This window comes from Neolamprologus multifasciatus, chromosome 6, assembly GCF_963576455.1.
Source record: "Neolamprologus multifasciatus chromosome 6, fNeoMul1.2, whole genome shotgun sequence".
NCBI classification, from domain to species: Eukaryota; Metazoa; Chordata; class Actinopteri; order Cichliformes; family Cichlidae; genus Neolamprologus; species Neolamprologus multifasciatus.
In genome coordinates, this window is record NC_140444.1 from 22,373,926 (window position 1) to 22,400,487 (window position 26,562).

The 26,562-nt window shown below is 39.4% G+C and overlaps 1 protein-coding gene across 3 annotated transcripts in view; it reads left to right on the forward strand.

The window, feature by feature from the left end:
• Positions 1–1,020: 1,020 nt before the first annotated feature.
• Positions 1,021–26,562, forward strand: part of usp53b (ubiquitin specific peptidase 53b) — a 31,559-nt gene continuing 6,017 nt past the window's right edge. The window contains exons 1-16 of one of the 3 annotated variants that reach the window (XM_085162544.1): positions 1,022–1,519; positions 2,458–2,647; positions 3,170–3,330; positions 3,440–3,532; positions 3,675–3,809; positions 4,124–4,237; positions 4,462–4,544; positions 8,032–8,137; positions 11,195–11,341; positions 11,642–11,791; positions 11,892–12,060; positions 18,978–19,100; positions 19,241–19,964; positions 23,454–23,515; positions 24,863–24,941; positions 25,710–26,551. In XM_085162544.1, coding sequence (XP_085018670.1) covers positions 2,554–2,647; positions 3,170–3,330; positions 3,440–3,532; positions 3,675–3,809; positions 4,124–4,237; positions 4,462–4,544; positions 8,032–8,137; positions 11,195–11,341; positions 11,642–11,791; positions 11,892–12,060; positions 18,978–19,100; positions 19,241–19,964; positions 23,454–23,515; positions 24,863–24,941; positions 25,710–26,551 — 3,082 coding nt within the window. In that variant the 5' untranslated portion in view covers positions 1,022–1,519; positions 2,458–2,553. Of the gene's footprint in view, positions 1,520–2,457; positions 2,648–3,169; positions 3,331–3,439; positions 3,533–3,674; positions 3,810–4,123; positions 4,238–4,461; positions 4,545–8,031; positions 8,138–11,194; positions 11,342–11,641; positions 11,792–11,891; positions 12,061–18,977; positions 19,101–19,240; positions 19,965–23,453; positions 23,516–24,862; positions 24,942–25,709; positions 26,552–26,562 lie in introns of all 3 variants that reach the window. The other 2 variants (XM_085162546.1, XM_085162547.1) reach the window with 2 other exon arrangements.

Consider the following 26,562-nt stretch of genomic DNA (forward strand, 5'->3'; position numbering starts at 1 on the left):
TAGGAGTACGGAGCTAAATATATTCAGGATCATGTGTAAATAGTAGTAATGCCTGATTTGCGTCACAGCATCCAGGGTCAAACTTGAAGGTGCCGAAGGTGTCGATTCTTACAGTGAGTGTTACAGTGAGTCACTGGGATAGTACTGCGTGTGACTGCCAGCCACAGGACAAAGTGCCTGTTTAATATTCCTGAACAGATTTCATTCTTGGACTCAGGATCAACAAGGACTCCTCAGTGTAACAGCTCATAAACAGCGATTTACTTGTTTTTCACAGGCTGGCACCACATGCTGTGGATACACAAGCGCACACACACAAACATGTATACGCTCACATACACAAATGTAAATATTCAAAGTAGGAAAACAGCATGAGCACTTGGCAAGATTTTAAGTCAGTTTTTTTCTCCTTTAGTTTGCTTTACAGTTAAGCGCCAAAACTTTCTCCTGTGCAGGAAAGATGCACTGTAACCTATGTGGGAAAGACATAACCAATTAGTGGCACTTTTGCTGACTCCAGCTTACATGCACCATCAGTCTCTTTGAGTCTTCCTGTGTACACTTATAACCTGCTCAGCTGGGCAGTTTTGCCCCTGCTAGGCCCTCCATCTGCCCGGATTTTTTTTAGCGACTGCATGTGCTGTTTACTGCAGCATTACACTCACACAGATAGAGACTGTGGGTTTAAAATTTCTCCAAAGCCTCTTGACAAAATGTTCAATATTGGGCGCAGTTCCCCCCCAGCTTATATTTTATAAGAACTGGGACGGAGCCCTTTATCTGGCGTTGCTTGAAAAGACACGTGTGGAATATTTACACATTTGGGATTTCACTTGGACTCCAAACAAAGACATAAAACGCAGCAAAGACATGCTACTCTTTTTTTTTTTTTAATTTATTTGAATGAGAGGCTGTGCTGCACAGCGCAGGCAGGGGTTAGTCCCCACAGTGCTGCATGATTATGAAACCAGTGCAGTCATGTGATGTCTTCTCTCATCATCATCATGACAAGTTGGAAGTCTGACCTTCCGCCAGCACACAGTTTGCCATGCAGGGATTGAAGATTGCAATACAGCAGCAGTGCACTTGAGGCTACACTAGGGGCGGAGTTTGACCTCTCAAGTCTCAAAACATCACTAATCCGCGTCGGACATTCTGGTACAGGCCATCATCGGCCCCGTTTTACAAAAAAAAAAAAAAAAAAAGGCGGGGGGACTAATTCCAGTGAATTAACACTGTCCTGCGTTGAGTGCGCTATCAAGCAGGGAAGCAGGGGCTCGGGCTGCCGCTCGTGTGCGTGTCGGAGGGGTTGGGAATGCTGCACAGCGAGTGCGTTACGTGGACCTATCTGCAGTCATTTCTGGGCAGTTTTATTTGCAGGATTCACCGACCAATCGTGGATTGTTTTGGATTTTTTTTTTTTTTTTTTTTTTTTTTTTTTTTTGCGTTGACAGCTGGACCGCTCTGCGCCTTCAGCGGAGAGGAAAGACAACTATCCGATATCCGACTCCTCTTTAAGGTGAGTGTAGAAGAGCGCTTGTTTTCCCACTGCATGAATGCAAGTTGCGGCATATTTATGATACAGTAGCAGACCGGGAGCTGTTCCCATATACAGTAAAATCTACAGCGTAAGGCTGTGTAACACTGGCAACGTGTCTCCTACTGTGGGAACGTCGAAGCTTTATTTATTTATTTATTTATTTTTGGGGGTGGTGGGTGTAGGGTGTTATCGCAAGGAAACACAGGACCAAGGATCAGGTCAACAAATCCCGTTCAATAAAGGAGGATGTATGCCCTCTTCATGAACCCGACAGCAAAGATGGGCGCTTATTTACACGTATAGGCCTATACAGGCATCACATGGTGTCAGAGAGGGTTGCAACAAACACATGTGGCCACTGAAACGTTAGAATATACGATGACACTGTTGAGTTTGTTACCAACATTGACTTCAGGATGAAATTAATGTCCTGAAATCAACGTTGTTTCAGCATGTATTTCATATTGGCTATGTCACTTTTACAATAGCATTTACATAACTTATTCGCCTGTGTATAGACATGCAAATGAGGGATTTTGCACAAGTCACGATTCATTTATTTGTGTTTTGACTTTTTTATGCATGTATGGATGTAGCTTTAAAATGAAATGTTATGTCTTTTTAAAATGTACAACCACGGTGTTATTTACTTCTTTCCTTCTGTAGCCATTCATTGTAATTTCATACTATATTCATAAGAAATTAAGCTATTCCAGAGACATGAAAGGAGTAAAGTCGGATCATATAAGTAAGATACAAGAAAGTGTCTCTGGATTGTTGTTTATTTTATCTTATATCTATATTTCATTTCATGTTTAAGCTTAAAAACAATCATAGTTTTTGAGAATCCCATAATAAAATATTTTCTCAGTATTTAAAATGTTACACCTTTCCCCCCCCCCCTCCTCGGTCCTCAGACTTTGTCCAGTAGCATTCAATGTTGGGCAGCACATGGCTGAGGCTGCCTTGTGGCTGACAATGCTTTCCACAAACCGCTCAGGAGGTGCGTGGGGATGAAATGGTTGGAGCCCATGGCCAGACCAACTCACTATCTCCCTCATCCCAACATGTCCAACTGCAGCAAATCTCCCCCCAACTCTGGAGAAGGTAGTTCACAGGATTCATCTGGCGTCTGACCAAATCAGTCATTTGCATTAGTGATGTAATGAACACTGTATCCAAGATTAACAGAACTTTCAAGCAGGGCCTCCATTACAGTATGCAATAAATATTATTACTATAGGTATACTGGAGTTTAGCTGCAACTGCATTTAATTTGACAGAAATCTGGGTGGTGGTGTGTTTTGAGTTGACACTAGTTGTTTCTTTTTCAAAGTACTTTTTTTTTTCATTTACACCACCACAACCAAAAATACAATAAAATATAATATCTATTATAATATATTATATTTAAACCTACTGAGCACCAACTATAAGTACATGGGACAAAGGCAGATGAACAAAGTATAAGGAGATAAGAATGTAGATGGTGCTAAATTGATATTATAAGTATAGCTTAGAGTTGCATCATTACTTGGTAATAAGAACAAAAAGTAAGTCAAAAGTTGATTTGTGTAGAGAGAATAACTTTGGGAAGTTCTAATTTAAAAAGTTATTCTTTTCCTTTAGCTGCAGGCAATAATTCCATGGCATGGGTGAAGATGTTCAAAAAACCTGGAGGAGGCCTGAAGAAATCCTACCAGCCTGGGAGCATGCTGTCCCTCGCACTCACCAAAGGCCTGCTGAATGAGCCTGGCCAGAATAGCTGCTTCTTAAACAGCGCTGTTCAGGTGTGCACCATGTTTTAAATAGGTTTAGATTTCTGGGTAACTCTAACACTCTTTTTTTAGTTTATGTCCTTGTGTGAACACATGTGTGTGGTTGATTGGACCCCCACAGGTGCTTTGGCAGCTGGACATTTTCAGGAGAAGTCTGAGGCAGCTCTCAGGTCACTTTTGTCTCGGTGATGCCTGCATTTTCTGCGCTTTAAAGGTACATTTAGTGTTAATTCATTAAGTCATTCTTCTTTTTTTTAAATTAGTTTTGTCCAGGATTAAATTCTTGTCTGATCATACATGCAATATCTGCATCGCAAACTAATAATTAATTATGCAACTAATTACGTCTTTTTCAGAGTATATTCAGCCAGTTTCAGCAGAGCAGAGAGCGGGTGCTTCCCTCCGACAGCTTGCGTAACGCCCTTGCAGAAACTTTTAAGGATGAGCAACGCTTCCAGCTTGGGCTGATGGATGATGCTGCTGAGTGCTTTGTATGTTGACACCGTGCCTTTTGCTTTACAATCAAAAATAATCTTCAGCTCACCTTTCCACACTAACTGAGTGTTAAAGAGTATTACTGTGTTACTGAAGAAAAGAAAGAAGAAATAGGAACATTAAAAGACTGTCCAAATGTTGGTACATGATCACCATAGTTACGTTTTTGAGGAGTATTAAATACACGCTTACGTGAAGTGTTACTCAGTGGTTCTCATTTACTGCGTCAACTTTTGTGTTTACAATTACGCACCTGTGCTGTGTTCTTTGTATTGATCGTTGCCTCTGTATCTACTCTCACACATAATAGGAGAACATCTTGGAGCGAATTCATTTACACATAGTTTCAGACACGGCGACTGATTCATGCTCATCCAAATCCTGCATCACCCATCAGAAGTTTGCAATGATGCTTTATGAGCAAGTGAGTAATCTTGTAAAAACCACTATGTGTTATTAAAAAAAAACTACACAATAGCGTTGTCTTGTGCAAAAGAAGGGGATAATTTTAACTTGGTCAGTTTTTTCAATTAATGAATTGAAATAATAAAAAGAGTCATATAGCTGGTTGCTTGTTAGAAATATGCATCTAACACGCTAGACTGTAAACTTGAAACAGTAGAATAATGCACAGCCTTTGTTTTGCAGTTCGTGTGTCGTTGTTGTGGCGCATCTTCTGACCCACACCCATTCACAGAATTAGTACATTATGTCTCCACTACTGCTTTATGGTAAGTACTCGATTGATAAAAAATATTGATATTGGTTGATTAAAAGTTAAATAAATCAGGCCAAAGCAGTAAACCCAATTTAAATGTCAAAATACTACCAATGCTAAAACAACTATGATGGTTACTAGTTTTAATCAAGTCATCACATTACAAATCCAAGGCTGGTTATTATCAGCAGGTCTATTGTGGCTTATTGTAGTCACAATTTTTAGTTCAAATATGTGCAAGATTGTTTCTGACTTTTTTCACCTGCACCTGACAAAAAATAAATTCCAGCGTATTATTATCCTTCAGTGGGCTGGTTTCAGTCATTATGCAAATGTACTGTTTATAAGATTGGGGAAACCTGCAGTCAGCTGAGACTGAAGAAGTGACTTGGATGAGTGACAAAATGTTTCTCCCACAAAACGCTATGTCCAGATGAACGTAATCAACTTTTGGAGAACCAGCGTATTATCTCTAAATTGAAACGTAATAATTTGTTTTCATATGTTTTCAGTATTTTGAATTAGTGAGTCTCAGACCTAACCATAATTTCAAATTATTAAGTTGAAATTTAAAGATAATAACCAAAACTTCCATCAATTTTTCACACGATCTTAATGATGTGAGAAATCAATAATAGTGTCTTTGCTAGAGTTGGATGTCTCGAGACCGGTCTTGGTCTTGAGACCGGTCTCGAGACCACTTTTACGTGGTCTTGGTCTTGTCTTGGTCTCGACGTACTTTGGTCTCGGTCTTGTCTTGGTCTCGGATCCCTCGGTCTTGTCTTGGTCTTGCTGTCTCGGTCTTGCTGTCTCAGATCGACATAGTGGTCGGGAGATTTGGAGTCAACAGTATCCATGACACACAACGTAACGTTCGATAATGTGTCACGCACAAAAGCATCAGAGCCGTGCTTAGAGAGTGTTTTGTAGTGAATCCAAAGAGTCGACTCCCATTGAGCGAGAGCCGGCTCCTCACTTAATTTCCTTTCGCTGCTCAGCTCTCACACAGTGGCTCAGCTATGCTCCAAGACTAGACTAGACTACAAGTCTAGTCTTTGCATTCATTTATTTCCAAGCTAGCATTATTAAATTGAAATTAATAGATTATAAATGTTTTTGTGCTTTTAAATTGTTATGGAACAAAAAGTGATGGATAGAAGACATATAGCAATAAAGGTTGAACAGCTTTGCTCACTCATATTGCCACATTAATTTTAAAAGATAGTGAGGTGTAAAGCTGAAAGACTTAAAATTGTTATTTAAAGTAATAGTTGTTCAGAAAATTAATTTGCTTCTTTTCCACCAATGGGGAATAAGTGCATAAAAACGTATAGATATTGACATCTGCATTAACTTGATATTAGCTAAATTTCAAACATTGCCCAAGAATTTTTACAATCAGTTTATCCCTGTTTGAAATTTTCTGTGTTAATCTTTTTATTTCTTAAGAACCTCAAAATGGATGCCAAATAACACCCTGCTAATTATTAGAGGTGGGAATCACCATACATCCCACGATACGATATTATCACAATACTTAACGCACGATACGATATTATTGCAATTTTTTAAAATATTTTGCGATATTCAGATTCTGTACATAAAGGTAAACTTTATCAATATTCATTTTATCTAATATCAAAGTCTCACACTCAGTCTTTCTCTCATTTCAGTTTTATTGTTGACAAACTGAACGGTTTGTATTACAGTCTAGTCCAACTTAACTGAATGCAACCATCTGGTACAATTATAGCTATTCTGAACTATGAAATTTATGAAAACTATGCGGCCCATTCAGCAACTGAAGAATTTGAAAGTAAATTAAAACAAAATATAATTTTACATTAAATAAAAAAAGTTTTAAACTTAATTGAAATAAAACATGTTTATTGCTGCCCAAAAAAAAGTTAAACGCATTTGGACAGTGAAAGAATGTCAGGATTCTTGCTCAGAAAAAGGATCAACATGCTCTGAAGTCAGAGCATGTTCCAGTCCACAAAAACTTTTTTGTAACAAAATATCGATTTCTGCTGTACCTGTATCGATACATTATTAGCAAACAAAATATCACGATACTACACAGTATAAATTTTTCCCCCCACCCCTACTAATTATATACACCTAGTGAATGAATATATACACCTAGTGGCCACAACTCTAATGCTGCCCACTAAAAACTGTTGTACCATAAAGATAAAAAAAATGTTTAGTAGTGACTGATCTTGTCTAAAATCAGTACTCATATACTAATGATAACAAAATTGAATATGTCTTGATCCACATTTGCTTTACTCACTTTCAGAAGTTGGTGAAGCTCCCATTTCAACAACATTAAATATTAAACAGTTATCATAACTGTTAACTTAACCAACGTACACATTAATGTTAGCTGTTTAACTATTAGCAATCCCCCAATAACCACATTATCAACCTGTTAAGTTGTCATTAAGGCAGCAGCTAGCGGCTGTGGTTAAAAATAAAACAGCAATATTCATGTGGGAGCGAGGAAGCGAACCTTATCAGTCCTGCCTATGTTTATTATTAATAGACAACCTTAATTATCAGGATAACACTAAAAACAAATTTGACAAAAAAATCACAATTTGAAACTGAGAGAAGTCTACATCAGTTACATAGAAACATTGGCAGCCTACCTTACAAAGTCCCCCTGATCAGCAGTATATAGTGCCGTCACCTGAAGCACAGCACTACTTCAGACAATTTAAAAATATATTTTTTCCTTTTTTGCTCTACCAACGAAAGTCTTAAAATATCTGTAATTTTTAACCTCATAGTTTTTTGTCCTGTTTCAGACAACCTAAAAATAGTGTTGTCATTGATTAATTTTGTATTTCTTTTTAATGGTAAAAAAGTGGTATCCAGTATTTTGCTGGCTATTGCTATGAAGTTTGAAATTCCAATATCGTAACGACCTCAACATTTTCCAATCCAGTCCAGTGTCACCTACTATGGTTGCTATTGTGATTTCCTTTGTATATTTAACCTTCACTTTGTGTGTTAAAAAACAAAACACCTTCATAAACAGTTTAATGGAAAGATATTTTTACATTCTCTTTCTACTCTATGTAAGTATGAGATGTGTGTACATTCATGCAGAGTCAATTACTCTTTCAGAGAGTAAATGATGGTTTGTTACCTGCTAAATAATTGCACAGTTTGCACAGTTTTTTAATGGAAAGGTGTTTTTATATTTCTTCAAATGTGTCCAGGGGGGATTTTTAGCTGTAGTCTGTTATTATTATTGGATTTTATCAGCAGGTGTTTCGTGGGCTTTGCACACTCTACCTTACAAAGACAAAAAATAATAAAATGCACAATCTCAATAATAAATAGCATAAATATTATTATTATCTGCTTAAATACAGAATTTATATCAGATTTATTGTTTGGATCATATTTTCTGATTCACACTTTTTTTAATGTTATACATCGAATGGGAACAAAATATTAGTTGATGCATTTTCTGTTTTTGCACCCAGCCAACAGGTTGATCGCATGTTGGGGAAGAGCGAGTGGCTAAGGTCAGACATGTTTGGAGAATTGCTGCAGGCCGCAAACAACACAGGTGACCTCCGAAGCTGCCCGGTATGTTCCATATTTGCTGTCACTTTTCCTTTTCCTGTGGTAATATTTCTTAGAAAATCGGTGGCTCACTACCTTTTCCCTGTTATGCTATTTAGTAAGAACATCTGTCTGAATTTAACCTTTAGCAAATGCTGATTTGTTTGACGCAGCTATAAATGAATAATTTAGGCATTCAGTTTAACAGTTAGTATGATACTTTAAAATGGACACAAAAATGACTGTTGCAACTGTACAGAGTACACTCTGTGCTTTCTGCTGTGACACTGCACTTGAAGCGACCGGAAGGAGACGATGCCAGACTAGTGTTAGGATATAAATAGCGGTAAGGGCTTATCCACTGTTTTTCTCTCATCTGTATTTGCTACCGCTGTCTTCCTTTTCAGTGTGCATCAGTTAAGGCACAGCGCTGTGTTCCCTTAAACCCGTACTCTTCCCATGCTCTCTGGCTGCTTTATGCCTTTGCAATATTCTGATGATGATATTTAAGTCACTTTAATTTCCTTTCGGTTTATTTCATCTTTTTGTTTATACCTCAAAAAGACACAACCTATGACTCTGACATTTGGGGAAATTTGCTTAAAAGAAGTTAGTAAGAAAAGTTCACGTTTGCTTTTTTTTTTATGTGTTTCCAACAGTGCGATTGGTTCAGTGAGAGTTATATAAGTAGAACAGCTAGCCTCAATCAAATTGTAAAACAATTCAAAACTTTCAGCCACATTGTAAGTGTTTTATTTACACACGGTCATTTCATTTTTTTATTGTGCGTCTTGTTTATTCATTCTTGTCTTGTTTATTTAATGCCTTTATTACTTTGAGTGAAGAACTTTTTCCTTACCAGTGTCTGCATCTTTGTTTTTATTGGTTGTTGTTTTAAAGTATTTTGCAATTTTGGTAAAGTGTTTTATAAACAACTTTATTACAACTTTACAACTTTATCACTAAAAACTAATTACAAAACATCCAACAGAGTGGGTTTTTCTCAGAGTTAGAAAAGACAGCATATTTGCTAGGGGTGCAACGATACTCGTATCGATATCGAACCGTTCGATACAGTGCTTTCGGTTCGGTACGCATATGTATCGAACGATACAACATTTTTAATTTATTTTATCAACTTTCCTTCTGACGATGCTGTCTGTGTTGAGCGCTCAGTGGATCTGCGCTCGACAGTGCAGCCTAGGCGGAGTAGTCGAACACAGATTCACTGAGCGCAGGGCAAGCTAGCGAGACAGAAGCTAGGCTAGTTGCAACATGGCAAATTGAACCTCCCCCACCCTCATTCAGATCTGGCGTTTGGAACTATTTTGGTTTTCATGTGATGTATGACCCTGAAGGTAAGCCTGTCATGGACAAAAGTAAAACAGTATGTTGGATGTGCCAGCAATGCTCAATTGGTGGGAACTAGTGTGTTAGCGCAGTTAGCTCGTTAATGTGTTGACGTCTTCCAGCCCCACTCATGAGGTGATCCGCGGTAGCTCGTTAACGGAGATTTGCCGTGTTGTGACGTTAATGTCATTTCAGATTTACGCTGACAGCACTAGTGGGAACACAACCAATATGACTGCACATTTACTCCGACATCATCCTAGTGCAAAGACAAGTGGAAGCAGAGAAAAACAACAAGCAGCATGCTACAAACTTTACCCGAGTCATTTAGACAGCCGTTAGCACACGATTCTCCTTATGGGGACCTGATATGTTTAATATGCTGCTGAGAATATAGCCCAGAAGAAGCGTATAGTATAGCTTTTATTTTGGAAAGAGACATTTCTCCATAATAAACTCTCTTTTCCAAAGATGAGTGATTCCTCAATCAGATACAGGGCTCGCAAAATCGCTAGCCCGACGGGGCTTTTTTCCAGTCGGGCTACCAAAATCTATCTCTGCCCTGCCCGTCGGCCTATCCTAGGAAGGAAAAATATATGTCAATGCTTTTGCATTCTTTTGGAAATGTAGCTGGGTAATTATGTCATTGGCATCGGCCACTGTCAATATGTGACATACTGAAATCGCGTTTGAATTTGCGCTTGTTTTTTGCTTTCACTTTGCAATCGCGTGAACTGTGTATAGAGAGCGACAGTACTGATTGGTGAGTGATGATAATTTGCGCACCAATTCCTCTGACATCGTCTTATCAATCGTTAGCTTACTATGCAAACATGACAAGTGAAATCTCCCGCAGCTTAAACATGTGAGAGGTTGATCGCGCAGAGAATCGCTGAGCGTTATGTTAGTGCGTGTGTAAAAGCAGCAGGATATATATTTTAGTTCTGCTGAGCCAAATAAGACAGGTCAGCGTGAAGAAGTGACAGCCAAAGAAAAGCTTACCACAAAACGGAAAGGTTATGACAAATCAGACTATAAGGAAAAAAGAAAGTGCAGCTTTATGGTTTCATGGACAAAAGAATTTCTGTGGCTGCAATATGACGAGCTAAATAACCAGGGCTGCACATAAGTGGTCCGCAGGTGCGCATTCGCTGTCAAAATAAAAACCCGCACAAGATAAGAAGTTGCAACGCGTGTTTGCGTACATAAGATTTTCAGGAGGACAGACATTTGTTTAGAACTCTTAAAGATGTCGAAGAAGCTCCTTTAAGCAGTTACTGTGATGTTCCTCCACCTCCAAAGAAATGTCAGAAGGAGTCCGAACCACAAAAGAAGCGCGTATTCTCTGAAAAGTGGTTGCAGGAGGTGAGCTGGCTTCAAACAAATGATGAACGCACAGAGATGTGGTGCAGAATGTGCCGTGAAAATTTAATAAATGACAAATTAATAAAAAGGCATGAACATTTTTTTTGTATCGAAAAAATATCGAACCGTGACACCAAAGTATCGAACCGAACCGAACCGTGAATTTTGTGTATCGTTGCACCCCTAATATTTGCCTAAACTAGTAGCCCATTAGAAAGGCACATTTCCCATTACTGCATAACTTAAATGCAAACATAATTTTTTTTTCAAATAGAAAGATTATATAGTTTTACTGGACTTTACTGGACAATTAAAAATTGCTATGCCCAGTTGTTTTTATCCTTAAATGCATTATTTGTTATGCAGAGTAACTGTGGTCAGAGCATCAAGATCCGTCGCGTCCTAATGAACTGTCCAGAGATTGTGACGATTGGATTTGTATGGGACGCCGAGCAGTCTGATCTTACAGATGATGTTATTAAGTCCCTTAGCCCCCGTTTGAACCTGTGTGGGGTAAGACCAAGTCAAAGGCTGAATGGAGTTACCAGTAACCTGATAACAAATGGAAATCCATTAGATTATTATGGATGAAAAACATTGTACTTTTTGTACTTTTGTCCAGTGTTTTAAAAGACTTGTTACAAATGTACATATAAAAAGATATTTGCCAATTTTATCATTTAATATCATATATATGAAGGTCAGCATGCTGTAATCTTTAAACTGGCCACGGAAGTCACACAAATAACTGATATTTTCATAGGATTTAGAATCTGGCACAAAACCATCAAACTTCAATTTGCTCTCTTTCAGCTTTTCAACCGAGTCACTGATGAAAATGCTAAACGGAGTGAGCTACATCTGGTGGGGATGATCTGTTTTGCGAGTAAACATTACTCAGCTTTTGCCTATCACACCAAATCTTCAAAGTGGATGTTTTTTGATGATGCTACTGTGAAAGAGGTTAGGATGTCTGCCATTAATCCGCCTTACCCCTTTTCAAAAGTGTATTACCTACTACTGTGTTACATGCTCTAACTCAGTTATTTTCACCTTTTTTCAGATTGGGTCCAAATGGAAAGATGTTGCTTCTAAATGCATTAGAGGACATTTCCAGCCGCTTCTTTTATTTTACACCAACCCCGAGGGCAGTCCTGTATCTAATGAAGATGCACCAAGGCAGACCACCATGTGTCCCCGCTACAAAGCCCAAGTAAACGGTGACATGAACGGTAAGACAGCCTTCCACTTATTATAACTTCTCAAAAAAAAAAACAAAAAAAAACACCCAGCTCGCCCCTGCGGGCGGTTTATCCTTCAAGCTCGGGTCCTCTACCAGAGGCCTGGGAGCTTGAGGGTCCTGTGAAGTATCTTAGCTGTTCCCAGGACTGCGCTCTTCTGGATAGAGATCTCCGATGTTGTTCCCGGGATCTGCTGTAGCCACTCGCCTAGCTTGGGAGTCACCGCACCTAGTGCTCCGATTACCACGGGGACCACCGTTACCTTCACCCTCCACATCCTCTCGAGCTCTTCTCTGAGCCCTTGGTATTTCTCCAGCTTCTCGTGTTCCTTCTTTCTGATGTTGCTGTCATTCGGAACCGCTACATCGATCACTACGGCCGTCTTCTCATGTTTGTCTACCACCACTATGTCCGGTTTGTTAGCCACCACCATTTTGTCCGTCTGTATCTGGAAGTCCCACAAGATCTTAGCTCGGTCATTCTCCACCACCCTTGGGGGCGTCTCCCATTTTGACCTCGGAACTTCCAGGCCATATTCGTCACAGATGTTTCTGTATACTATGCCGGCCACTTGGTTATGGCGTTCCATGTATGCCCTTCCGGCTAGCATCTTGCACCCTGCTGTTATGTGCTGGATTGTCTCTGGAGCATCTTTACACAGCCTGCACCTGGAGTCTTGCCTGGTGTGATAGACCCCAGCCTCTATGGATCTTGTACTCAGAGCTTGTTCTTGTGCTGCCATGATTAGTGCCTCTGTGCTGTCTTTCAGTCCAGCTTTGTCCAGCCACTGGTAGGATTTCTGGATATCAGCCACCTCCTCTATCTGCTGGTGGTACATACCGTGCAGGGGCCTGTCCTTCCATGATGGTTCCTTGTCTCCCTCCTCTTTCTTGGGTTTTTGCTGCCTGAGGTATTCACTGAGCACACTGTCAGTTGAGGCCATCATAAGCTGATCTACAATACGGCAGCAGTGATCAGTGAGATGCATGTCTATAAGTTGAACAGCCACAAGGAGCAGTGCCCTCCATGGAGAAGGAGGCTAGAGGGCAAGATCAAAGAAGGACGGAGGGAGGTTAGCCAACTAACTGAGTTGCAGAAAGGTGCGACAAAGAAGGTGCATAAAAAATACAGCCAGCTGTCCATACCTGAGGCCTTGGAAACTGCCAAGCAAAGACTCACAGCCTTGGCCAGCCGCTTGAGGAGGTACACCAGAGAGATAGAAGGCAGGAGAATAAACCAGCTGTTCTCCACAGAACCAGCAAAGGTGTACTCTCAGTGGCAAGGGAACAATAAGAGAACAGCACCACCAATGCTGGAGACGGAGCAATACTGCAATACATATGGGAGAAGGACGCAACCCATAACGGCAATGCTCAGTGGCTAGTGGATCTGAGGGCAGATCATAGCAACCTCCCTGAACAGGGTCCAGTAACCATCACAGTGGCAGACATCCAAGCAAGGGTCTCTAGTATGAAGAGTTGGACAGCACCAGGCCTGACATGGTTCATGCCTACTGGCTGAAGAAGCTGACTGCACTCCACGAGCGTCTGGCAGCACAAATGAACCAGCTGCTAGTTGACGAGAGACACCCGGAATGGCTAACCGAAGGTCGGACGGTCCTGATCCCCAAGGACTCCAAGAAGGGACCGGTCCCATCCAACTACCGACCAATAACCTGCCTCAGTACTACATGGAAGCTCCTATCAGGCATCATATCGGCTAAGATGAACAGGCACATGGGTCAATACATGAGCAGGGCACAGAAAGGGATTGGCAAGAATACCAGAGGCGCAAAACAGTTACAAGTACCTGGGGATCCTGCAGGCGAATGGGAACCATGAAGAGGCAGCTAGGAAAGCTGCAACCACCAAGTGCCTGCAGAGGGTCAGGCGAGTCCTGAGGAGTCAGCTGAACGGTAAGAACAAGATCCAGGCTATCAACACCTATGCCCTGCCCGTAATCAGGTACCCAGCTGGTATAATAAGTTAGCCAAAGGAGGAGATAGAAGCCACTGACATCAAGACAAGAAAGCTCCTTACCATGTATGGAGGCTTTCACCCCAAGTCCAGCACCCTGAGGCTGTACGCTAAGTGGAAGGAAGGGGGCCGGGGACTGGTTAGTGTCAGCACCACAATCCAGGATGAGACAAAAGATAACTTCTCATATATATATATATATATATATATATATATATATATATATATATATTGTGGATTATCCCCTTTATATATATATGAAGGGGATAATCCACAATATATATGAGGTGTGATGTCTTTTTACTGTGAACTATATTTTCCCACCCTAAACATGTTCAACTCTGCCTCAGAAATGCTTGTATTTATGGTTTGAATTGTATAGACCTACTTTCTGTTCATTCCTTCATTTTTCTACATCAAGATCGTTTGGTTATACATTAATGCCTAAAATCAGTTATCCTGCATTTACTAACTTGAGAAAGTAAATAATGTATTAATGATTATTGGATTGTTGGCAAATACTGTCAATAAATCCATGAGATTAAATAATGGCCTACCCCGAGTCAGATTAGGGATAATCTGCAGTTAACTTCTGATTACTACCTGTAATTAATCAAAGAATTAAATGTTTATGTTTTGCTTCCTCAAGTGCAAAACTGCTGTTTACATAAAATGACAAATAAAAGAAAATTCACAGTGAGCAGCACTTCTCTGGCACAAGTTGCCCTGTTGATATCAGAGGTCAGAGGACTGTTTCAAGCTAACAGGAAGACATCAGTCGATGAAATAATCACAAGTTTCATCCAAGGCAGAAAAGTATCTAAAAATCTAAGAACAGGAGCTCAAGGGTTCAGTTTGCACAGGCTCACCAAAATTGGACATTTTGCCTGATCTAACGAGTCTTGATTTTGGCTGCAACATTCAGATGGTAGGCTCGGAATTTGATGTAAATGACATGAAAGCAGTGAACCATCATTGTGGTGGTGTAATAGTGTAGGGGATATTATGTGGCACACTTTTTGGACCCCTCAGCACCAAATGTACCCATCACTGTACCCATCCTCTTATGGCTACCTCCACTACATTCCATGTCCCAAAGCTCAAATCACTGAAAACTGGCTTCTTGAACAGTAAATTAAGTTCACTGTACTCAAATGGCCTCCACAGTCACCAGATCTCAATCTCGTAAAGCACATGGTGGAACAGGAGATTCATGATAAATGACCATAAAACTTTTTGTGACTTCAGATTGGACATACAAACTTTCCAAAAAGGAATGGTGGTTTTACTGAAACACTAGTGTGAAAAGAATGAGGTAATATTAAGCAGCTAATATCTGGATGAGTCTTAACTGATTCTTCACACTATAAAATGGGGTATGTGAAATTTCACACATGTGCGCACAAACTCAAATGTTCTCTCATATAGCATAGAGTGAAGTTAATTCCCACTCACACAGGGGACAACAATTCATGGCTCTACACTGACTTCTGATTGTGTAAAGATGCCTCCATATCAACTCTATCTGATTAATGTAATAAGTGCCTAATAGATGCTGTGGAGTGGGATGCACAGTTTTTTTTTTTTTGTATAAACAAGAGCAGAAAGAATAGAAAAATTGTGGGATCCTGGCACTTGATGTGATCTGTGTCTATTTTAGCATCTTGTATTTTATCAGTGATATTCAAATGCCAGTGTGAGGCTATTTTTTTTAAAGTAAGGTAACACATATGTAACTCTATAATAGTGGACTCTGGATTATTTAAAAAAAAAACAATGATTCATGTTATTACGTTTGCAAATGCAAACGTACTGCAGTAGCTTGCTAACGGACAGCTAACATTAGCTACCTGGACATACAGCAAGGAGTAAAATAATCCTCTGACATAGTAATACGTAATAATTTTAGCGAGCTAAAGGAATTTTGTTTTTTTTAATTTTGCTTTAGTTACATAATGTTGGGCTCAGTGTTCTTTTCAGAGTAAGATGCAGTGTGCTCTCTTTGTTAGCTTAGATTAAAAAAGTGCAGTGTTTTTTACTGTGTGCGTATGATTTATCTAAGCAAACCTTACACTTACACAATGAGTTTTGTGCAACAATAGGGTTTAGTGTCCACCAGGCTGCAATCACAGAGATTATCCTTGGCTTGTCTGGGAACTTAAAGTGAAATGAAGCTACGACATAAGAGAGCATGATAGGGATCAGAATGCTGACCCATTCCAATTTGTCTAGTAATTTCTTTTCCAAAAAGCCCAGTCTGTTTCAGCATTTGAATTGTCTTTGTGAAAGTATCATCAGGTAAAATTTAACAGTACGACAATAGTATGACAGTGGTGATTTCAGTCAATCACAAATTACAGTTATGGTTTCCGTCAGGGTGATGCCGTTAAACCTCAGGCAGAAAGATTGTCCTGGTCTATGTGCTGGCTTGAACTTGACATGAGGATGATGCCTCTGTTGCATGCAGATTACCACCCACGCCTCGCTCCCTAATCCCCGCTCCTGTGGCCAAACGCACTCATGCCCCTGCTCCACAGTTCTCGCTCCTCCCCTGGACATTTCCGACATTTGCCTCCATTAATTTATAAGCTTGGGGTTTTGGCAATGGCACCTTTCCTGTTTAGATGGATTGTTTTGCTTTAATGTGGAGCCCAGATACTTTGGCATGGGACAGGATTTTTTGTTTTTATGACATTCAAAGTAAGTCGTTGATGCATTTGCTTCACACTCAGATGGCTCAGTTTTTTTTATTATCCTTTCATTGAATGTAATCATATTTTGTCTGTTGTCCTGTTAATTTGACGTGCAGTTTTTAGGAGTGAGTTTTCAGTCCTGTACAGTACTTTATGCTCATTCAAATTAAAGCAGCAAACCAAGAAATGTTTTGTGGTTTAATGCTTTCGTTACAAATTTGCTCTATCATTTCAAGACACAAGATAAAATTTGCTTTTTTAAATTAAACAGCACTTTGCTGCATATACTGTTTAGTATGCTTGGAACAGTCGAAGTCCTACAATGCCAGTATTGGGCTGCATGAACAGTATATGACAGTTTACTCACTGCTCTTACTCACCACTTTTGTAACATCCAGCTTTGCATGCACACAGCATTATGCAATAATGCAATAATTTCACCTCATGTTTCAGATAATCCTCACAATATTTCCTTCTCTGCAATATAAATATTTGTAGTGTAATAATTGTATTATGTTTTAATGTAGATCTTATAATAAAAAGTAAAAATGAAGCCTCTGCTTAAAGCGCAGTACACATAAAAAGAAAGAGACAGTGCTGCAAAAAGCAAAGTAACTAAGAGAAGAGCTGAGTTACAAAAGTAAAAGACAGTGGAAGCTGTTAGGTGATCATGCTCATTAAAAAGCCAGATGTTCGCAGTTCACATCAGCACTGTTTCTCACAGTGACCCGTTTGCTACAAAAGGCAAAGAAACACCACAGGGTGGGCAGCCATGGCAGCAATTGTGTATTTTACCAAAGTTAATGATGCAGCATATGTTCTTTGTTTTTTCTCTTTCCCCATTGGCAAGAAGCAACGGCAGAATGGTGCATCTACTGTGTACTTTATATGGACTATGATTTAATAATGAAAGTAGCCCTTCTAACATTTTTCTCATGCAATACCGTTTACTTGATTCATAACTAATTCTTATAAGTATATGGCACAGGAAAAAATGCAAAAGGAGTCACTCTAAGAGTAAATCATAGCCCATGGATGAATTTACAGCCACTAATTGTGCAAACAGATTAACACTGCTGTCTTATCATGAGATTCAGGGTGTAACAAGACCATAAGGCAACCAGCTTTTGCTTAACCAGACAAAGTTTCCAATTGCTGTTGAATACGTGTTTGCACAGGATTTCACATCTTATGGATCAAAAAATGATATTGAGGTTTTGTGAGATACATGACTGCTAACTACGTCATGTTGACTTGTCTGCCCACTTTGGACATGTGACAGTCATGATGACGATCATAGATTAAGTGAATAGCCCACAGGGCTAAATCATGCAGGCCTAAAAACTGGTCCTAGCAACCATGTGTATTTCCTAAGTAATTGGCAAAAACCTCTTTAAGATTGCTTTGGTTACCCATAGTTTGCATTGAGCACACTGACACTGTTCCCCGGCTACTCTTCGAGCTGTATTGAAACATTTGCCTTCAAAATCAATGTTGCATCTTCTGGAACATGTAGACTGCAGTAGATTAGTAGATTGTGAGTGCTTGCAGACAATGCAGACATTTTCCATGCAAACCACAGGCGACTGTGGCCATTTGGTAACAATCAAACCACTGACAAGCAGCACTCTCTTGCGACCAGTTTCACCTAGTAATAGCCGACAAAATCCAGAAACCACTTGCTAACCAGTTCCGGGATTTACACTTTTCTCCCGCTGTCGGTGGTTGTTTCATGACCAATATGGACGTTCGATCAATGTGACCGTGATATCAAATGAGAAACATCTGTAGTCACTGGCCACTGGCTTCATCCCCAGCGTCCTGGCAGAAATAAAAAGATAGAGTACATTACTCAAAGTGCAAATGCGCATTTGAGTGTGTGCTCTTATTGTCTCTTTGCCAAAATATTTGTGATGCTGGAGAGTTGTGGTTACGTCATACATAATGTTGGTCAAAAGCATAATAATGTCTTTTGTATAGACTGTAGTCTTGAGTTAAAATATATACAAATCTTTAGAGTTTTTCCATTTTACTCATTATTTCTTTCTTTCTTTTCTTAAATTTGGGCCATGGGAACTAACCCTGCTAAAGGTAGTTTATGGCTCAGAGTAAATATTTAACACTCATTTAGTTGTTCGAGAGCCAGAAATATTCCAAATTATTTGTCAAAAACAGTATAATTTCTGTGTTGTAGAGGAACCACAGTCCTGTCATTTGATTAATTTATTTTCCTCAACAGTAAAACATCCTCTTGGCAGTCCTAACAAATTTCAGGAAACTTTCATGGAGAATTTGCAGAGGCCAGGTGAAACATCAAAAAAAGACAGAGGTCATCGAAGAACTGAACCATCACAAAACAAAGGTAGAGGGCTGTGTGCACATAGCACATGTTCTCTAGTTATAAGGGTAGCAGTGTAAATCTGGGAGGAGAAAGACAAATTTGCAGACTGCATGGGCTCTACATGCGATATTCTGCATATAATCTGTGTTCACTGTTCTTAGATATGACGCATGCAAGACCTTCATCTCCACCAGAGAATGGTCCAGGGCCTCCTGTGGAAAAATCAAAAAGCTATCCACGTAATGAGAAGCCATCAAACCATTCAAGCAGAGGATCTCAGGAGCCACATGGACAGTCCTTTGGTGCACAGAGTTGTGGACATAGTCGGAAAACTAATAATTTCCCAGGTCACAATGACCAGGATGGCACCCATGACCAATGGGAAAAAGGTGGGAGTGGAGGAAGTCGCAATAAGTCTAAGTCTACTTGGAGACCTATTCGGGAGGTGTTAAATGTGGACACGGTATTGAATGAACTAGAGCAGCGGCGTCAGCAGCAACATGACAGCCCACGGTGTAGTAAGCCTCCATCACACGAGAGGGTGCACCCAGAACAAAGCCGAGATCGCGAGCGGGAATATGTCCGAACCAGAGAGGATCGGAAACAGAAATGTTTAATGACAATTTATGAGGACGAGCAGCGGCTTGAGACTGAGAGCCACAGCTCTGTAGAGTCAGAAAGCCGAGTAAATTACCAGAGGGGCAGCAAACTAAAGGGGGGCCCAAAGACTCTTCTACGTAGTGATACCTGGACCATTCAAAGGACAGAGTCTGGCTATGAGAGCAGTGATAGACTCAGCAGTGGCTCCACCAATCCTGATTCTCCTGGGGTCGATGGCTTTGCTGTTAAAGACCAGAGATCAACAGCGGAGGTACCGCTGCAAAGGTAAGACTCAGTTGATGACTATGACAGATATTGTCATTTTAATTTTACCTGCGGCAAATCGCCAGCATGCTGTGTTCATAAATAAATAGTTTCTTTAATAGGCAACATCATAAGATCTCTAGAAATAGAGTAAGATTTAAGTGAATCTTTTGTTATGAATTTTCTCATTAAAATAGTACATGTGACAAAAGGACATTTTGATGACCCAGAAAACTTTGGCCCAGAAATCACATTTTCAGATATCTTTTTCTAAAAGCACCAATAAGCCTGTGTTAACAATGACAAAAAGTAGTTTTGTATATGTTCAAAATGTATTTTAAGGCCTATCTTTTCCTGGAAAACCAAACGAAGTTTATGACTCATCCTGCACTGCGAAATGTGTACTATGTGTGAATCTAAGAAGACAATTTCTTCTTGATTCAGCTCATTACCATGGCATTAATACACTATGGATAAAAACCTTCATTAATAAACATCTTGAGAATATGTCAAGTTCTTTGTCAGTGACAATATCTAGCATTTCTATTTGTAAACTATTATGAAAAACACGCAATTGGCGTTACAATGTAAACAGAAAAAAACAAACAAGCTTATGTTGTCCATCTTTTTAGCTTATGTGTTTTAAAAATGCTGCTCTGCAAATTTTTGTTTCATTGTCACGCGCACTCTTGTTTTCCTTTTGCGTCTATGGTTATTTTAAGAGAGCTGGATATATTCTGCCACTTGCTATTTTTTTCCACTTGTCCACTGGTTACGTTTTGTGTTGTGGACAAAAAAGCTTTTTCTCTATAGACTGAGATGGACGCCGCTCACTGCAGTGTACCTGGACTGAGTCCAGCTGGAGTAGGTCTAGCTAAATCCATTTGGATCCACAGTGAGCGCCATAATTATAAAAGAGACACCTTAAAAACCTTTGATAGGAAACAGGATATTTTTCCATTATTTTTTTTATTCTCTGACATTTTATATTTATAAAAGCTTCCCAGAAGCTAAAAAAGGGAAGTTTATTTTAATACTCTATTCCCATGTACACTTTAAAGGGTGAGTGTGTGGAGGACGCCAGCAGCAGACACAGAAATGCACATATATCTACAATACATAAGCAAACCTGGAAGCTAGGAAACAGTTTTGGCTGTATATTTAACAAAGAATTATTAATCACTGAAAGCCATCTTTGAGTGGTTTTCATTCTAAATCTTGTTCAGATGGCACTTTTCATTACTCAGTATGTTTTGATTGGTTGTTTTGTGTGTGTGTGTAGAGAAGCAGTCACGCTGTGAGAATTTGGTCCTAAATTTGTTTGTGTTCACCAAGGCTCCAAATCACCCATCAGTTAATGACTTTATTTGACGTAAATATTGATTGTTTAAAGGTCACATTCAACCCAAAATTGTATGGTTAAAAAGGACTTTAAAGTTTAAAAAGAAATGCATGTGTAAATGCTCTCTAAATTTGCAGTCTGTACACGGAGATATTAAAATATGAAAGTGCCTCATGCAAGTAAAAGCAAACTATTAAAATACTTTAAGTAAGTATTTAAGTATGTAATTATATTGTGTAAAAGGTATTTAAGGTAGGAAATCATCTGGTTTTTGTAAATTAATATTAGGGATGGGTATCGAAAACCAGTTCTTGTTGAGAACCGGTTCCCAGTGTTTCAATTCCTTGGAATTGTTTGCCATTTTTGCAAACGATTCCCTTATCGATTCCAGTCGCCCCGAATGACGTCACCACGTTGCGGAGCGTCATTTACCTGGCAGGAAACACGGCGCCTAAGCGGCTCAAACGCTCAAAAGTTTGGTTTTGCTTTACGAGAATGGATGACAACAGGGCAACTTGCAATACTTGCAAAGTAGATATTTCATTTAAGGGAGGAAACACTACAAATATACAAAAGCATTTGCTCACAAAACATACGATGACCTTAAATGAATGTCGTGTTTTTAATTCCGCTCCGGACTCGTGAATCTCAACCCAGCAGCAGCGGTAACGTTTGCACGTCCTCTCCCGTTAATGCGGCAGGTAAATAATCAACTAACAGTGCATATTATGTTAGCGCGATCTGCCTTATTACAAAACCTGCCATTACTGTGCATTTAGATGACCATGATGAGAGAGACAGTCAGAGTCTGGCTCAGATGCTGGCAGTTCTCACTGCAGTCTACCGTTAGCGTCTCCTTTCAGGCCAGGATAGACGAATGTCACCGAACAGTGACTAAGTTTGTGGTCAAAGGTTTGCACCCATTTGCCACAGCAGATGATTTTCGGTAAGTGAATGTGTTTAATTGTAGGCAGGGACATTACTGGATATTCTTGTGTAATTGCTACAGAATAATTGATGTTATACTTTGTTATTGCTACAGAAGAATATTTATTTTATTATTTTACATTTACAATTTTTTTTCCTGGGGACCCAGTGACACCCCATTGAAGAGCCGTAGGCTGTGGATCTCTTAAGATCTCACTGTTGGGTTTGTAAGGCCATGTTACTCCTAAATTTCTATCTTGTTCAAAGAGAAGATATAAAACAAAGTTCTAAGCTATTTGACCTTAGTGTTCTCCTTTTTTAAAAAGAATCGATAAGAGAATCGATAAGAGAATCGATAAAGAATCGAATCGTTAAACAGAATCGAAAATGGAATCGGAATCGTGAAAATCTTATCAATACCCATCCCTAATTAATATTATGAAAAATTTAATAAAATTTCTCCATAATTGTTCAATTTGCAGTTTGTAAGTCTTTGTCAGTGAGTATGGTTTATAAACAGAGAGTACCGATACACACAGGTAAATTTTAGAGAGGATTCCTAATATAATAAGCACCTTTAGGAATAATAATTATTTAATAAAAGCTGCATTTTTTACAGCCTATTGAGTACTGCATTTAGTCACTATCATATTACAAAGGTATCTTTGAAATATCATGAATGTTATTGATGATGGTACTCATCAAAGCATTATTTTTGTAATGGTCTGAAGGAATGTAGCAATTAATAATCAGTTTTAACTTGGTAATAACAATAGATATTTTCTGTGGTTGGTTATTTACCTTAGGTGTCTGTTGAAAATAAAAACACTTTAAATGAAAGGGTACCATGGACTACTACTGTTTTCAGCCTTTTTATGCACATTTTTTGTCATTTTGTAGAACAATATATGGTATAGCTAGAGAACTACATGAAAATTTGAATGTAATGTAAGAATTAAAAGCAATCATGCGTTTTTACAGGCTCGACAATATATTGGGTCGACTAGACAAGATTCAAAACAACTGTTATACAGTCAATTCCATCTAAAGTCAATTCTAGTCATTAGAGTCTCAGTAGACCTTGAATATGTCTTTGGTCCTGCCATACTACTGGTATTATCTGGATTGATGTGCATTATTTATTGCCAGAAAAAGAGTAAAAGTTTGATGCTTCTGGGTTTTTTTATGCTGGTTCTGTATTACACTTGGAAACACACTCAGTTGCTGTCTTTTATTTTCAGCCAGCAGCACCAAAAAGGAGGCGATGCAAAATCTAGTATAATGTCCTCACCTCCACACAATGGTAAGTTCCACGATTTTAAAGGCTTCCTGAGGTTTTCGTGGCACAGTAAAAGAATTAGCTGGTAATAAATGCAGTGTGTGAAGTAACCACAGCGCAGTGCGTAATTGTAACCTGCTTTTAGTAATTTTCAGTTTTTGGTAAAATGTTAACATGCATGTACTTGTATGTAACAGCCTTATTCTAGTCCACTAAGTCCACTTTATATAACAGGTATGCATGGAAACATACGTTGTGGGTGGATGTAATTATCCCTCCAAAAACAAAGTCATATCTGCTTTAAAAACATGATGTGGATGTTTTAAATGTAGATTTTGCCATAAAAGAAGCAAAAAAAAGGATAACATGTAAAAAAAAAGAAAAATTAAAGTAATATAATGTGACATTTGAAACAGGACTTTGATCTCAGTTATATGTTTTAAAACATTTGCAATACTTACATGAAAAGATTTACAAGGAAAAAAGAAACTTAGATTAGATTTCAAAAGTTCATCTTTCTTTCTTTCTTTCTTTCTTTCTTTCTTTCTTTCTTTCTTTCTTTCTTTCTTTCTTTCTTCAACCTGTCTTGTAAAGGCTATGTTGATTTCTGAGTTTGGACTGGCTTATTTAACCTCTTCACCCAGTCAGTCCTGCACAGGCATTAATCTGATGATAATCCCACAAAGCTTGTTCAGCTAGCACAGCTGGACGTAGCTGCTGGCATTGTCATAAATATCTTTCTGTTGCATGCTGTACTTAGGAGTGTGCTGCACTCAATACTTAATCAAGGCTATGTGCATTCAGAGCCAGTGTTTCCAACCAACAGCTAGAACTTTTATCCTTGCATGGACCTCTCCAGGGCAACAGCGAAGAAAAAAATAACACATCTATTTTTAAAGGGAAGGAATTCAGCACCACACTGCCTCTCGCTGCGCTGGTGCATGGAGGGAGCTTGCTGACTGATTCATCCAGCTGTGTGAAAGTCGTGTGAGATTAACTTGCTTCTGCTGCCACCTTGTGTCCTGAGAGGGCAACAGCCTTGACGTCAGACAGATGATTTTCTCCCATCTGCCTTATTAGTTTAGACTTTTGTTTAGCTTTGCTTTTTAACATAGGCATAATTGTCTGCACTGTCTGAGGAAAAAACATACATGTTGGGGTTTTTTCTGTGTTTGGTCTGGTACTTCCTCTCATTGTTTCTTAGCCTGTGATTTTCCATGTCTTAATATTTGTATAGCTCTTCTTGTGTAATAATAGTAATAATAAACCTTATAAAAAGATGGATTTATCTTTTTTGCATCTTTCCTGTTTTATTCAGTTTACTGCTTTGTTTTGATCCTGTTTTTTGTTTTGTTTTGTTTTGTTTTATAGGCAAACATCAACCCAAACCTCAGGGAAAGAACCATGATCAAGTTTCACATTCACATCAAAAGAGCAGTCCATGTTCGAGGTTGTTTCATGTTGTTTCTCTTGAATTACATAAAAATGGCTTTAGTTTTTAAAAAATAGTTCAAGTTGATGGACTTAATCCACCTGTATATATAGGGATGACTTGCACTGTGGTTATAGTGTGTAATGGGTCATATTGGATAAATTAACAAATTGCATAATTAGTATAAACTGAGAACACAGACAGAGAGCTAAATGAAATGGAAGAGGAGGCCTAAAGGATGGAGCCAGAAAGTCAACACTGCGATTCTAAAACTCAGTTTACCTCTGGAAACTTGTTATGTTCCTACAATGCCCTCCACATCAAAAATAGATGTGTGCATAACTACTAGAAGAGATTATTTTGCAGCACTGCTGTCATGGAAACTTTAGTTTCTCCTCCCCAAACATCAGCTGACAAAAAAGCAAACCAGACCAGATGCTGAGCGTCCTTCCTGAACATTCCTGGACATTTCATTCAGTGAAAATCAGTGATACCTGAGAAAAAGTACAGTTGTATAATATATCTTTAAAAAAAAATACATGTGACATGTCAGAGTAGTTTGGATTACAGTGATTAGGCCAGCCAGCAAGTTGTAGATCTTGGATGTTTGAAAAGTTGTCGGAAACATGCGCCGCTTCAGTTTGCACCCCAAAATGTGTTGTTTTGCATAAATCCAAGTTATTACACTGAAATGTAATATAGCAATAATATATAGCAAAATGCTTTAAGACAATATACATGAATTTTAAGTTTTTACACCTTAATTAATTTCCTCTTTTTCTGTAGACGGAAATCAAAGTACACGTCTAGTACCTCCAGAAAAGCAGGGTCTTCTGAGAGGATCTCGTCTGGCTCGGACAGCAGGCAGAGTGAGCAGCAGGAGATGACAAACTGTAGAGGGCACACTGGAGAAAGTACAAACCTGAGGCACATTACAAAAACCAGCAGCTCAGAATGGAACAGCTCTGATGATCTTGCTCTCTCTGAGCCAGAGGATAGAGAAAGCACTTACCTCTCCAGTAACAGCGAGGCCACAGCCTCTGATTCTCAGTGTCCCCATATAAGCCTGCCATACCACCCTCCCAGCAATGTGACGGCAGAACCTCTTCAACTGAACAGCCAGCGTCAGCTTGGTACAACAGGGTTGCCTCACCTTCGACCCAGCCAACGGACTCCTCACCAAGGGGAAACAGGCCACCCAGTGTTTCGTCCCAGGATGCTCCAAGAACCTTTTCCATCAAGTCCTCGTCTTTCGTCCACATCTTACGTCAGTCCTCACAGAAAGCCCGACATGTCGGGCCTCCGAACCTTCTCAGATGCAAGCTCCAAGTCGGGGTCTGACCCAGAAAGGAGTACCCCATCATCGTGTGAAAGCGAGGAAAGAGCAGCTGGATGCAGGATGGAACAGGCAGTGCCTGCTCAAGAGGTTTCTCTGACAACATACTTCAATGTGGATAACTGCATGACGGAAACATACCGTCTCAAGTACCACAACCAGAGGCCTCTTGTCCTCTCTGCCACGGTGCCACGGACAACGGTTGCAAGTGAGCGGAGAGATAACAGTGACACACATTCACAAGATGTGCCAAAAGCCAGACCGGAAACAAGTAAGCCTCCAAACAAAACCAGTAAGTTACTG